General features: G+C 42.6%; 1 protein-coding gene across 2 annotated transcripts in view; it reads right to left on the reverse strand.

Annotated features, from left to right (window-relative positions):
* Positions 1-16,378, reverse strand: part of KIAA1549 (KIAA1549 ortholog) — an 80,933-nt gene that overhangs the window by 34,809 nt on the left and 29,746 nt on the right. For both annotated transcript variants that reach the window (XM_044281322.1, XM_044281321.1), the window contains exon 2: positions 281-2,863. In XM_044281322.1, coding sequence (XP_044137257.1) covers positions 281-2,863 — 2,583 coding nt within the window. The remainder of the gene's footprint in view (positions 1-280; positions 2,864-16,378) is intronic.

Genomic DNA, 16,378 nt, shown 5'->3' on the forward strand with positions numbered 1-16,378 from the left:
ATTATGTGTATAAGTGTGCATAGGCATAGCTGTCAGGTCACTGATAACTCCTTCTCCCTGTACTGATAGCACTTCACAGGGCTGCAGATGTAAATGTATTAATTACAAGTTTTGCCAAATATTTTCCACAAAACTTCAATCTGCTCAGCTTTTCCTGCTCTCTAACATGCTGCCTGCACTTTTCAATTACACGTCCGGTTCCAATAACAATGATCAGAATTGTAAGTGCACCTCTGGACGATCAGTATAACTCTGAAGTATTGCACAATGGACTACTCACCAACAGTAACCAAATATGGTTCTGGATTAGAAGCATCGCACACAAAGCTTGGTCTTGTCGTGGTCACAGTTGTCATAGCTGTGAGTCCAGAAGGAGGAGTTACTGGTGCAGACAGCGTTGATGTTGCAGCTCCGGGAGTGACAATATGGGTTGTAGCTACATGTGACGTGGTTGTAACTTGTGTGTTATGGGTAATAGTCACCGGCGTAGAAGTACTTGGCATAGAAGTTGTGCCGATAGCAGTAACAGGTTGGGTTGAGGAAGGAGAAGGGTAGACGTCTGAAGTGTGTGGAGTTGGCAGAGGAAACATTGCACTCATGGTTGGTTGTGAACTAAAAGTCATTGTAGATGTAGGATTTAAGTATGGTTGGCCTGACGTGGCTGGAGAGTCTACTGTAGAAATAACACTTAATGCAGATTCCAAACTTTCTGTGAATGGTAAACTGAAGGTGGATGTGGGTGGCATGGTGGAGTCAAGTGTAAAACTAACTATGGGTGGTATCAGAGTAGTAACTGAAAACAATGAGGTATAGACCACTGAGACATCTGACTCTGGAGGTAATGTCATCATTGGAATCAAGGTTAGTAACGAGGTCGGAAAAACTTCCTCAACCAAAGCACTGCTGGCATGGTCAAAACCAAAGGAAGAGGTGGACAAGGCAGATGTGGTGGAATTTAGTGCAGGTGAAGACAGTAAAGGCAGCAGAGAGGTAGCACCAGTAAAAGTACTTGAGGTATAGAAGATGCTCGACGCCATGATGGTGGACTTCACCTCCCACATCTCTGAGAACTCAGATGGCATATATGAACTGTTCTCAGTCCAGTCAACACTTGATGATGGAATGAGGGAAGATAGTGCAGCAGAACTTAAGGTGTTCCAGGGCATGACCTCTACGCCAATGGTTTCCAGTATGGATGTAGAGTAAATCTCCAACATGGAACTACTGAATATGGATTCAGATATCAAAAGTAGAGCTGATGAATCCTGAGGTTCAAATGCTGACACATGACTGGATGCCACTGACGGTGAGGAGGAAACATCTTCCACAAAGGAAGAATACAGGCCACTAGGCTCAGGAGTGGAAACTAACGAGAAGTAACTGGAACCCACAACAGACATCTCCATGGACTCCACAGGTGGAGATATGGTTTGAGTGAAGTACATGCCAGATTCAGTAGGCACAAAAGCAGGAGCTTTAGCCGTGTTCACAGACTCCTCAATTGAATTTTCTAGAAGAAATGGAGTAGATATTGCTGTAGCATAAGAAATGGTCTCAAGATCAACAGAGGGCACAAATGAGACAGGCAGTGAAGGCATTAGAGAAGACTCTACTAAAGAAACCCAATGGGTCTCCATTTCTAAACTATGAGCAGGAGATACAGAGGTAACTTGAACCTCAGCCACAGTGGAGTCAAAGATGTTTGTGATATCCACAGAAGAGTCTATAATATCCATAAAACTTGAAGACACAGGATGCACTGGAAGAGAAGGTGAAACAACTTCAATCATAGACGCCTCCTGGTCAGCAATGACACTTGTGGAAGGAGGATTTCCTAGAAACCCTGAGGTTTTAACATTGATGGTTTCCACATAATCCTCCGACCACCACTGTGTGTACATGACATCAGAGGTCATGGTGTACGGCATCTCAGGGATGGCAGCAGGCATTGAACTTTGAAGTAAACTAAAAGTGCTTTCTGAGATTGACGTCACTGGACTTTTGTCAACATCTGTCATATCAATGTAGGAAGTTTTATATAATAGAGGTGTGATTGTTAAAGCTTCTGTAGGGCTGGTTGTAGAATCCTGCACAGTAACAAACTCTAAATCTGAGGAGATACTATACAAAGGATATTTGGTTGCAGTGCTGGTAATCTCCTGTGTAATTGTCATACTTGCTATATCTATACTATCCACAGAGTCAACTGGCCAATAAGTGGGAAAAGCTTCTGGCGTACTGGATGCAGCCATTAAGTCTTCTATTGAGGAGTCAAAATGAGAAGCTGTAGAGAGTTGTCCAGATTTGGTGTTTTCCACATTGAATTGCGAGGTAACTTCTTCATATTCACTGGACAACAAAAATGTTTCTGTTGTCCAGGAAATTTGGTTGAGATTACTGAAAGACTCAAGAAGTGGAACAGTCATACTTTCTTCCATATTACGATGCGACTGATGAGATTCTTTATTTACACTTGATTCCAGAGAAACAGGAGACGTTGCGACATAAACATGAGAAGAAGACTCCACAACATCAGAGCGGATGTCATACATCTCAGAAAGTTGAGCTGTCACGGAGTCTTGAAGTACTTGACTGATGGTTGACAGTGGGGAAGTCTGAACTGAAAGACTTGGAATTAAGAAGACGTCACCTTGTAGGACAGCTTCAGTGGAAAGAGGCCAGCTGCTTTGTGTGCTGACTACTGAATCCAGGAGATGAAGAACGATAGTTTCTGTAGAAGCCAGTTTTTCTGAGGAAATGGTTACTGGTGAGAGGTCTTCAACTATATTTTCTGGCATTGACATATTTTTGGTTAAATTTGAGTTCTCTTCATATTTTAGTAACAGTGGGCCAAAATGGACAACTGGGGGGAAAAAAAGAACACATTTGACAATGAATATTTAATTTATATTAATCATTATGCATTTTTTTTATAAATAAATAAAATAATTACTAGTAATTGATAAAATAACTATACAATTGATAAAGACCAAAATTACTACACATGGTCATAATAATTATAACTCAATAAATGATAAATAATTACAATACACTCAGATATTGGGGGAAATGTTTCCTGTTTTTGAGTACAATAAGAAATGATCATCTGTACATTCAGAGTAGATGATAATACTCCAGCACGTTTCATAAATCCAACTCGTCTGGCTCTATTCTGGGCCACATAAAGTTGTTAATTTTAGATCAGTGAATTCTGGGCATTTTGTAGGCACAGCAGATGCACCCTATGTCTATAGTCCAGTATTTATAATGATACATTCCTGGAATTTAAGCACACCACTCTGCTCAATGTTTGACATTCACAGCTGTAACTCGGCTGTTTTTGGTATGTGCTCTACGACATGTGAACATTTGGGCCTCCCACTTTCATTTTTCAAAGGCAATCTAGCTGCTGTGAACGGTGTGCGATGGTAAAGCTCAGGAGAAGACGAGGGTTATTCATTAATTTTCAGTCCGACCTTCTCCAGGAAACCATGTTCTCCCCCTAGAGGCCTCTTCCCAGAGCTAGATATGCCGCACCAGCAGAAGCAGTGAGCACCGCGTCACCTTGGGACTGAAAAAATACTTAACAAGGAATTTACCAAACTACATGGCTACATGCACACGACCGTGCCGTTTTTTGCGATCCGCAAACCCGCAAAAAATGGAAGCCGCCCGTGTGCCTTCCGCAATTTGCGGAACGGAACGGGCGGCCCATTGTAGAAATGCCTATTCTTGTCCGCAATTCGGACAAGAATAGGACATGCTACATTTTTTTTGCGAGGCCACGGAACGGAGCAACGGATGCGGACAGCACACGGAGTGCTGTCCGCATCTTTTGCAGCCCCATTGAAGTGAATGGGTCCGCATACGAGCCGCAAAAACGGTGGCTCGGATGCGGACCCGAAAAAAAGGTTGTGTGCATGAGGCCTATTTCAGGAGATGGGAGTCGCAGAAGATTAAGAAATCGCAGCGTCTCCTGTATGGTTTTAAATATTAAAAATGTAATATTTCTACTCGCCCAAAAAGACTGCATTGATAAACAAACTCAGAATAAAGCCTTAAAGGGAACCTGTCAGGATCTTCATGCTGCCCAAACCACAGGTAGCATAAAATACCAAAAAGGCTCCCTGGTTACAAACTATATATTTTACTGTGAAAGGCTGTGGCTCGGGCTGATTGACAGATCTTCCCCAATACATAAATAGGGGAGACCTGTCAATCAAGCCAAGTCATGCAGGAAGAAGCCATCGGAGAGACGCTTCTGTGATTCTTCTCTCTGGCTCCATTGTAAGGCAGGTGTTCAATAGGCCTATCTAAAAAAAAAAAAAAGTTGGAGTGAAGTGCGCCAATTTTATAAAAAGCAGCACACCTCATTTTGGACAGAGTTGCCATATTTTGGACAATCTTAAAAGTCCGAAGATCAAAATTTGCATCATTGTCTGGTTTTAGTCTTAATAAATCTGTCTAAAAGATTAAGCTGCGCCTCTCCTGGTAAACCATAGCAACAATTGCAGAGCATAGCATAAAACTGTGAATTTTTATTAAGTTTTCCGCTATGCTTTCCCTTTAACATGTTAGAGCAATTGTTGCCCATAGCAACTAGTCATCAGATTTCATTTTCCCAGTAAATGAAACCAACTTGAGATTGGTTGCTATTAGGGTGTCACCCACACCTTCTTTTATAGAGAAGCAAAACCGTTGTCCAACTTGTCCATAGCAACCAATGAGAATTCAACATTCACTTATTAACCTATCCGAAAAAAACTAAAAAATCTAAAGTGGGTTGCTATGGGCAGCGTTCTCTTATCTGAATGCTGCCATGGACAAGGTCACATGCTGTTAACACTGAAGCTAAAGTTATTTAACATTTTAAATGCAGATTCATTTAAAAGTCCAAACAATCACCCCAAAACAAAGGTCTGCATATGGGATGCTGGCTTATTTAAAGTGTAACTGCCATTCTATTTTTATTTTTGTAATGTACAGGGGCAATGATGCTAACCATTTTTGTAATATACTTTAATTACTAAAATCGTACATTTCTATTAGAAAAATAGCTCTAAAGTGGTTCCATTTTGAGCCCAGCAACGCTCCTCTGTCTTCTGTCTACATAATAGTCAGTGTAGGCAAGCCTCCACTGTTATGTAAAGAGAAGACTTAGAAGTGATGTAAGGCTCAAAATGGGGCACTTTAGAAATGTACGATTTTAGTAATTAAAGTATATAACAAAACTGGTCAGCATCACTGGCCCTTTACATGACAAAAATAAAAATAGGAAATCAAATTCAACAGCTCACGATCCTTATTCACGCTGCATGGGAAGGGGCAATCCCCACATCAAAGTCCAGTAGATAATCCCAGCAGACGTTCTTGTTTTTCAATTAGTTATATTCTTTATTTAATCAAAATACAAAATTATAGGACGCGTTTCGGCCTGTCCAGCCTTTCTTAACTGCATAATGACTCCAGGTAGCATTTTATAGATACAAAATCACCTGTTCATGACATCATCAATTAGTCAAACAGACAGGAAATGATGTAGAGAACTAGTCAAAATTGTTTCATCTTATATTCAGCCATATTCGCTGCAAAAGAAAGCCCTAAGGAGAGCCTGGTACGTCACCAGAACTCCAGAAAATGCCTTTTCCCTGCGCGATTAAGCGAAGGGCAAAGGAGAGCATCGGAACACGAAAAGAGAGCATCGGAACACGAACTGCTCCAATGCTCTGGTGGCATTAGAGGCAGAGCTTTTTAAGGGCTCATTTGCATCCCTTCCCTCCCAGAATTCCAGAGGAGCATTGCCTCATCTTAAGGCACTCTCTCCCCCAAATCCTGACTTAGACCTCTCACCCAGTTAAGCCAGTGCTCTCTGCTCTGCACTGATGAGGGGCAATCAATCCCGAAACAGCTGTCTGCAGATGAGGTGCTGGCTTATTAAATATCCAAGTCATGTCTCAAGGCCTATTTAAAGGGTCAAACACTGACTTATAGGATAGCTGCCTTACATATGGTGGCATTAGAGGCAGAGCTTGTTAAGAGCTCATTTGCATCGCTTTCTTCCCAAAGTTCTAACAAGAAACCATAACCCCCACTATTCACTGTGAGTCTTATGGAGAAAATGATATAACATCAATATCCTACCACCGTGACCCCAGCCAATTGTTAGAATAGACCCATTTTGATGGCAGTATTTTTATCCATTGACTATAATCAGAGCTGGCAGCTTCACATAGTTTTCCAAGTGCAACTGCTAGTTCGTCCTTGCAATTGGTGGATTAGTCACATCGGTCGAACCCCCACCCATACCGTATTCTACCATTGTGAACCACATTTATTTGCTATGTTTTGTGTAAAATCAGTGCAAACCCATAATGCTTTGGTGGGTCTTTGTGAAACTCAGTTTAAAAAAAAAAACGCCAATTCAATTCATGTATTTTTACAAAGCATTTTAGGGGTTGGAGAGAGGTCTATTGGAAGTTGCCTGAAAAAAGCATGCCTCCCTGCAGCATATGGAGCACAGCGCTGTATATTGTATAGTGGTGGTGCTTGGTACTGCAGCCCAGGCCCATTCACTTAAATGTGACATCACTGTTAGGAATAGGCTGGAGCACCACTTCCTCTTCAAAAAGCTGATTGCCAGGGGTGGCAGGGAAATGGACCCCCACCGATCAGATATTAAAGACCTGCCCTTAGGATAGCTCATTAGTACTGAAGACCCGGAAAACCAATTTAACCATTCAGCTGCCAAAGATAATAAGAGCACTAGCATGCAGCCAGCCCTCGCAACATCTAATTAAAGTGTACTGTTTCGGTAGGGGTAATTTGAAGTCCAGCAGACTTATGCAAGAATTATTACTTTATCAGCAGCGACAGGTGGCAGGTGAGAGGATTGCGGTTTCCAATCCGATTTCCCATTCTCTTGGGAGCAGCCACAGAAGGGACAAGGAGGCCAAGCATTGTGTCTGCAACAAAGACCCCAGAGGGGGAGGAGAGGGGGGCAGACAGGCACACATAGTGAAGAAATGTGAATGCTATACTCATAGCTGGCCATAGCCTGGACAATCTGCCCGCAATCTGATCAGGGCCATGCACTGCTAAATAAATAAACCCTTATGTATCCATAAACCCCTTACAATGAGGGCTACCGGCCCTTTCAATCAACTCCTGTTGTACCCAAATTATATTCTTCACGATCTGACATTTTCAGCAGATGAGATTCACGACGTCTTCATAAGAATCTGATTATTTATGAAGACACAGCTTTTTTTTTTACAAGGTAAAGTCATTGCTTCAGTGGCTTTCTGATTTTAATTTCAATCTCGTAAGCATCCATCTCGGGCTTCACAGCAAAGTGCATCTGATTAAAGCTGATAGAGGCAACACAATGTGAAAATGTCACAGCCCAGATTTATGGGGGGGTCCAGGGCGATGGCAAGAGCTGACATACCAACTGTCTTAAAGAGCCTCTTGTCAGCACCATCAAACCAGGCATATTGCCTGGTAGGGCTGTTCATGCAATATACAACAACAATATACAGTCAGGTCCATAAATATTGGGACATCAACACAATTCTAACATTTTTGGCTCTATACACCACCACAATGGATTTCAAATGAAACAAATGTGATTTAACTGCAGACTGTCAGCTTTAATTTGAGGGTATTTACATCCAAATCAGGTGAACAGTGTAGGAATTACAACAGTTTGCATATGTGCCTCCCACTTGTTAAGGGACTAAAAGTAATGGGACAATTGGCTTCTCAGCTGTTCCATGGCCAGGTGTGTTATTCCCTCATTATCCCAATTACAATGAGCAGATAAAAGGTCCAGAGTTCATTTCCAGTCTGCTATTTGCATTTGGAATCTGTTGCTGTCAATTCTCAAGATGAGATCCAAAGAGCTGTCACTATCAGTGAAGCAAGCAATCATTAGGCTGAAAAACACAACAAACCCATCAGAGAGATAGTAAAAACATTAGGTGTGGCCAAAACAACTGTTTGGAACATTCTTAAAAAGAAGGAACGGACCGGTGAGCTCAGCAACACCAAAAGACCCGGAAGACCACGGAAAACAACTGTGGTGGATGACCGAAGAATTCTTTCCCTGGTAAAGAAAACACCCTTCACAACAGTTGGCCAGATCAAGAACACTCTCCAGGAGGTAGGTGTATGTGTGTCAAAGTCAACAATCAAGAGAAGACTTCACCAGAGTGAATACAAAGGGTTCACCACAAGATGTAAACCATTGGCGAGCCTCAAAAACAGGAAGGCCAGATTAGAGTTTGCCAAACAACATTTAAAAAAGCCTTCACAGTTATGGAACAACATCCTATGGACAGATGAGACCAAGATCCACTTGTACCAGAGTGATGGGAAGAGAAGAGTATGGAGAAGGAAAGGAACTGCTCATGATCCTAAGCATACCACCTCATCAGTGAAGCATGGTGGTGGTAGTGTCATGGCGTGGGCATGTATGGCTGCCAATGGAACTGGTTCTCTTGTATTTATTGATGATGTGACTGCTGACAAAAGCAGCAAGATGAATTCTGAAGTGTTTCGGGCAATATTATCTGCTCATATTCAGCCAAATGCTTCAGAACTCATTGGACGGCGCTTTACAGTGCAGAGGGACTATGACCCAAAGCATACTGCAAAAGCAACCAAACAGTTTTTTAAGGGAAAGAAGTGGAATGTTATGCAATGGCCAAGTCAATCAGCCTAACCCGAGTCCGATTGAGCATGCATTTCACTTGCTGAAGACAAAACTGAAGGGAAAATGCCCCAAGAACAAGCAGGAACTGAAGACAGTTGCAGTAGAGGCCTGGCAGAGCATCACCAGGGATGAAACCCAGCGTCTGGTGATGTCTATGCATTCCAGATTTCAGGCTGTAATTGACTGCAAAGGATTTGCAACCAAGTATTAAAAAGTGAAAGTTTGATTTATGATTATTATTCTGTCCCATTAGTTTTGGTTCCTTAACAAGTGGGAGGCACATATCAAACTGTTGTAATTCCTACACCATTCACCTGATTTGGACATTGCTGACAGTCTGCAGTTAAAGCACATCTTGTTAGTTTCATTTCAAATCCATTGTAGTGGTGTATAGAGCCAAAAATTTTATAATTGTGTCAATGTCTCAATATTTATGGACCTGACTGTATATATTTCCTCTACAGGGTTAATAAGTGCGGACATATATTAATTCTTATATTTATGTAAATTAGTTATTTTGATCACCAGGGGGCTGGTCATAGCGCTAGGAGCATCACTAGTGCAACGCCCCCTGTGCTCTCTGTACTCTCCCTTCCCCTTTGAGTTAAAGGACATCTTGTCCAGCCCTGTTTCTTGCGTCAGCACCAAGGCTCAGTGACTCTGCGCCTGCACAGTGAATCAGATGCAGCCTCCTGATCTTGGGAAGCAGCAGAAGAACCATTGTGCTAACGCTGAGTCGGCTCAATGACGGCGCCTGTACAGTGGATCTGATCAGCGCTCCTTCCAAGCTCATCAGATCCACTGCACAAGCGCCAAGTCACTAAGCCTCAGAGCTGCCACGAGAACACAGTCACTCAAAAGGGAAGGGAGGGGGGAGTACACAGAGCACAGGGGTATCTACACTAGCGGTGCTCCAAGCACTATGGCCAGCCCCATGTTGCTCCAAATACCTAAATACACAAATATAAAAATGTATATATGTCCGCTTATTAAACCTAGAAAGGAAATAAATATATCTTTTTTTTTTTACTCGTTTTATTAAACAAGTAAATTGTAAGTAACGGACAATGAAGTTGTCAGAAAAGCATCAGTATCAGGCGAAGAATGCCACATTTATACATCAGTATATCCAGTGCAGAGCATCAGCGTGAAGAAAATTGATCGCGCTCTACAATCCACCTTCGTCATACATCATGAAGCAAAGTACAATGGCATTCCATAAAATACATATATCACAAATTGACAGATACAAGTACATATATATATATATATATATATATATATATATACCCGATCAGAGGCAGGGGATTCGAACTTTAGTCTAAGACATAGTAAGTATTATTGCCCAAACTTAATGGCCTATGGAATATCTGGCAACAGTGCCCGTATGAAAGGCATTGAGTGCTATGTAAGGGGAGAAGAGCACCATGAACCCCACACCTTTTCAAATTTGGCATCATATTTCCTATGTTTATACACAATATTCTCGTATGATAGGATTGTGTTATTTAGGCCTTTCCACTGGGAAATCGAGGGTGTACGATCCCCCATCCATCTTAGGACAATTGCTTTTCTTGCCATAAATAATGTTTCCCGTAGGAAGATTTTAGTATAGTGCGTGTACAGCTCATCATCTAGTACATTCAGAAAACATAGTTTAGGGTCACCTTGGGACCGGAATTTTAATTATTCTGGAGAGAAGATTGGTAACTTCCGACCAGAACGACTCTATATAAGGGCAAGCCCAGATGAGATGCCAGAAGTCGGCGCTGTCTCTGGCACACCTGTGACACTTGGTATGGTTCAGTCTCCCTATCTTGTTCAATCTGACCGGGGAGAGATAGCTTTGGTGAATGATACACACCTGTATAAATTTATTGTTTATTGCCGGAGAGTCATACATAGATGATTCCAGCATCTCACCCAGATCGTCTTCAGTCAAGTCAGGAATCAGGCTTTGCCACCTGCGATTTTCTGCGTAATACTGGCAACTAGGTAGATTTGATTTGGGTATTTATCAGATGGGTATATATGGAAGAGATAACACCCTTAGGTCCCTGTGATTTTAGGATTCCAATAAGAGGAAATTTAGAAACTGAAGGCAGTCCCGGAAATTTCGGAGCTGTAAGTAACGGTAAAATGTATTGTGAGGTATTTGGGTTTTAGTTTGGAGACCAGTAAAGGACAGAACCACTCTGTTACTATAAATATCTCCAATATAGCGGATTTTATGGTTTTCCCAGAAATGGGCATCATGGAAAGTCAATAAATCGGAGAAAAGAGGATTATCCCATAGTGGGAGCTCCTCAGTTATGTCCGCATAATCATGTATTTTCTTCGCTGCCATCCATACTTGTACGGCTACTCTGTGGATGGGTAACAATTGGCGTGAAAATAATTGTGGTTTCTCTAACACCGGCCATAAATACTGGTTATTCAAGTAGGAAGCCAGGTGAGCCTCTGAGTTTGGCATCTGGACTCTAGGGAGCAGCCAGGACATAAGATATCTCAACTGTCCTGCTAAGTAATATAATTGCTTATCGGGTAAGGACATGCCTCCATTATTTCTAGGCCGAGTCATAAATATATCATTTTACCTAGCATGATTAACCTACCAGGCAATGTGCCTGGTTTAACAGGGTTGATCATGCTGACAGATAGTTTATCCTCTAAAGCTCCTGGCAACCGTCTGTGCCACCTCACCACGTTACCAGAGTGGAAAAGGGCAAAGTGATCAAATTTATTGCACAACCATAGAAAGCAAAACTACCCAAACTAAAGCTGGTCTTTCATGTGTAGTTCGCACATTCCTTAAAAAGAACCCGTCATTACTGAATACATTGCTGCACTAATTCTGAGATACATTGGAGCAGATTTACTAACCTAGTCTAGCATTTACACAGTGCAAATATAGGGCCCTTTTATATGAGCTGAGGATCGGGTCAATTACTGGCAACAGGCCCATATAAGGCCTCTTTCACACGACAGTATGTCCATTTCAGTGTTTTGCGGTCCGTTTTTCACGGATCCGTTGTTCCGTTTTTTGCTTCCGTTGTGGTTCCGTTGTTCCGTTCCGTTTTTCCGTATGGCAAATACAGTATACAGTAATTTCATATTAAAAATTGGGCTGGGCATAACATTTTCAATAGATGGTTCCGCAAAAAACGGAACGGATACGGAAGACATACGGATGCATTTCCGTATGCATTCCGTTTTTTTGCGGACCCATAGACTTTAATGGAGCCACGGAACGTGATTTGCGGCCAAATATAGGACATGTTCTATCTTTAAACGGAACGGAAAAACGGAAATACGGAAACGGAATGCACACGGAGTACATTCCGTTTTTTTTGCGGAACCATTGAAATGAATGGTTCCGTATACGGACCGTATACGGACCGCAAAAAACGGCCCGCAAAACGGAAAAAAAAAACGGTCGTGTGAAAGAGGCCTAAAGCTGATGCTCTTCCCCTGTCGACCGAGTATTTTGCACGTCGGTTCAGTGATTGCATCTCTTATTAGGCCTCTTGCAGACGAGCGTGTCCGGATTAGGTCCGGATGCGTTGCGGATGCGTTCATTGATAACTGAAGTCAATCAGTTTTGACTGTGATGGCGTTCAGTTGTTATCGCGCGGGTACAATGCGTTTTGCACGCGCGTGATAAAAAACTGAATGTATACAAACAACATCTCCTAGCAACAATTGCTTGCGGATGCGATGCGATTTTCACGCAGCTCCATTCACTTCTATGGAGTCAGCATGAAAATCGCAGAATATAGAGCATGCTGCGATCTTCACGCAACACACAAGTAATGCGTGAAAACCAACGAACATGTACACAGCCCCGTTCGCATCACGCATTGCACCCGCGAGGAAATCACGCTCTTGTGAAAGGGGCCTTAGACACCTACAATTTCATTTGTCAGCAACACATCATCCTGTGTAGGGAGGGTTGTGGTGCAGTCTGCAGACAATATGGACGTGAATTGGGGGATGAATGATCGTAATACCTACTCTCCATCCCCTTTTCACTTTGAAAGCTACCTTGAAACACGCACAGATTGATTTGTATTCACTGACCATTACTGGCCCAGCATCGAGCCATGTAAAAGGACCCTTAGGCTAGATCTCAAGATGTGCCAGATTTTTCACAGTATCTGGATGATAAATGCGGCACACCTTTAGGCTGCCTCATCTACTCTAGGCCCACTTTCAGCTAAGACACATCCCCATGCGGGACATGGAGGAAGAAGTACATGTGCCCCAATAGGAGCCAGAATTCTGGTGAACTTGCAATGGTAATTTTGCCCCAATGTGTCTTCAGTCAGATGTTCTCATAATTCTGTTGTTCATCCAGAGCCACAGGCACCATTTTCCTGGCTGCTGCTTGGAATCTGTCAGCAATTGTGTTGACAACCCAGCCCCCAGGAGGCTCTGTTCACACCTGTAGCTAGGGATTACTGTTTTGCTGCTTTGTTGTCACCAGAACATGGAAAGCACATTAACGGCGCCCAACAGACCCCACTGACTATAATGGGGCCCAGTATTTCATCATACGGCGCTATGCCCTCCGGCACTTTATACGGCCTTTTTTTCGCATAGCTTTCTACACAGACGTAAAAAATAGCTTTAGCTATCTGCATTGGGGGGGTCATTTTAGCTACATCAGATGACTTTACAGTGCCCGTTGTATGTCCTGCTTGCTGAGGTATGTAATGCATGCCCTAACACCCCCCTGGGCTCCGTCAGGGACTCCTAATGATCTTGCTGCATTACATCCAGCAGAAACACACATTCTGTAGCATTTCTGTTCTTTGTAAAAAGAATAAAAAACATTTTATCAGAATTTGTGCCTGAATTCATCAGAACAAGAGCCGCCCCCCTCCCAACTGAGAATGGGGGAGCCGTGACCCCTGCAGCTCATCATAATGTCTGTTTCGGTTTGTACAAAGAGTCATAGAGCGGAGAGAACAGCCCAGCTTTCTGCATTAGGTCGGAAGATTCCCTGGAGCCACCATGCAACTCGTGTACACGGCATCTCTCCGCACGTGCACTGAGGGGTGCGCTCATTCCTACGCACATCACATCCACAGCATCTCCCGCATGAAGATAACCCCCCTCCCAGTTACTTGACACATTCAACACATCCACAGTGAATGGCGCTTACTTCACTTGAAATACTGATGACAAATTTATACAGATCAGAGATATTTAATGAAGATTAATTTATTGAATATTATGCACAGTACCACTTCTCTTGTCCTGTATACTGGGTGTAATTCTCAGTATCTTCTCGTATTCTGTATATATGGACACTGCACAGTACCACTTCTCCTGTCCTGTATACTGGGTGTAATTCTCAGTATCTGCTCTTATTCTGTATATATGGACACTGCACAGTACCACTTCTCCTGTCCTGTATACTGGATGTAATTCTCAGTATCTGCTCTTATTCTGTATATATGAACACTGCACAGTACCACTTCTCCTGTCCTGTATGCTGGGTGTAATTCTCAGTATCTGCTCTTATTCTGTATATACGGACACTGCACAGTACCACTTCTCTTGTCCTGTATACTGGGTGTAATTCTCAGTATCTGCTCTTATTCTGTGTATATGGACACTGCACAGTACCACTTCTCCTGTCCTGTATACTGGGTGTAATTCTCAGTATCTGCTCTTATTCTGTATATATGGACACTGCACAGTACCACTTCTCTTGTCCTGTATACTGGATGTAATTCTCAGTATCTTCTCGTATTCTGTATATATGGACACTGCACAGTACCACTTCTCCTGTCCTGTATACTGGGTGTAATTCTCAGTATCTGCTCTTATTCTGTATATATGGACACTGCACAGTACCACTTCTCCTGTCCTGTATACTGGGTGTAATTCTCAGTATCTGCTCTTATTCTGTATATATGGACACTGCACAGTACCACTTCTCCTGTCCTGTATACTGGGTGTAATTCTCAGTATCTGCTCTTATTCTGTATATATGGACACTGCACAGTACCACTTCTCCTGTCCTGTATACTGGATGTAATTCTCAGTATCTGCTCTTATTCTGTATATATGGACACTGCACAGTACCACTTCTCCTGTCCTGTATACTGGATGTAATTCTCAGTATCTGCTCTTATTCTGTATATATGAACACTGCACAGTACCACTTCTCCTGTCCTGTATACTGGGTGTAATTCTCAGTATCTGCTCTTATTCTGTATATAAGGACACTGCACAGTACAACTTCTCTTGTCCTGTATACTGGGTGTAATTCTCAGTATCTGCTCTTATTCTGCATATATGGACACTGCACAGTACCACTTCTCTTGTCCTGTATACTGGGTGTAATTCTCAGTATCTGCTCTTATTCTGTATATATGGACACTGCACAGTACCACTTCTCTTGTCCTGTATACTGGGTGTAATTCTCAGTATCTGCTCTTATTCTGTATATATGGACACTGCACAGTATTACTTCTCCTGTCCTGTATACTGGGTGTAATTCTCAGTATCTGCTCTTATTCTGCATATATGGACACTGCACAGTACCACTTCTCTTGTCCTGTATACTGGGTGTAATTCTCAGTATCTGCTCTTATTCTGTATATATGGACACTGCACAGTACCACTTCTCTTGTCCTGTATACTGGGTGTAATTCTCAGTATCTGCTCTTATTCTGTATATATGGACACTGCACAGCATTACTTCTCCTGTCCTGTATACTGGATGTAATTCTCAGTATCTGCTCTTATTCTGTATATATGGACACTGCACAGTATCACTTCTCCTGTCCTGTATACTGGGTGTAACTCTCAGTACCTGCTCTTATTCTGTATATATGGACACTGCACAGTACCACTTCTCTTGTCCTGTATACTGGGTGTAATTCTCAGTATCTGCTCTTATTCTGTATATATGGACACTGCACAGTACCACTTCTCTTGTCCTGTATACTGGGTGTAATTCTCAGTATCTGCTCTTATTCTGTGTATATGGATAATGCACAGTACAACTTCTCTTGCACAGCATTTGGGAAGGTCTACTTCCCAACTATCAGCTGGTGTTTCACTTTAAGAATACCCATGTGGTGCTGAATCTTCATGTGCCAGTGTTTGCTGAAGGAGGGACGGTAACATTCTCCATTTCTGAGGGAAATATAAATTTGGTTCCCGTCAATATTTCCTTTTCCAGATTTGATGGGAAGTGAAAAAACATAGAGGCCTCTGTAACATAAAGCAAACACTGAGCTCCCCTTTCACATGGGAAGGGGCCACTAAAGTACGCACAGGGGGCATTTGTAGTTCCCGCAGCAGCAGCATCCTCCTAGGTTCTATTTCACCCTGACCCCGCCCACTAGAGTCAGGAAATCGCCACGCACACGAGCCAGGCAGTCAACGTCAGCAGCAAGTGAGGGACGCTATGTCAGTCTCTCTCAGGGAGTTCTCCTGGTCCTGGGCTGCCACTGTCCAAGGTGGATAAACGATTGACTTCAGGTGTTTCATTCCGTCCAATTGCCACAGGTGTATAAAGTCCAGCCCCTAGCCATGCAGTATGCCTTTACAGACATTTGTACCGAATAAAAAGTTCCTCTACTTTTCCTTTCAGTTGGCACCAGAAAAGGGAGTTTCCTTGGGTTATATTTCCCATCCTTATTG

Source organism: Bufo gargarizans, chromosome 2 (genome assembly GCF_014858855.1).
Source record: "Bufo gargarizans isolate SCDJY-AF-19 chromosome 2, ASM1485885v1, whole genome shotgun sequence".
Lineage (NCBI taxonomy): Eukaryota > Metazoa > Chordata > Amphibia > Anura > Bufonidae > Bufo > Bufo gargarizans.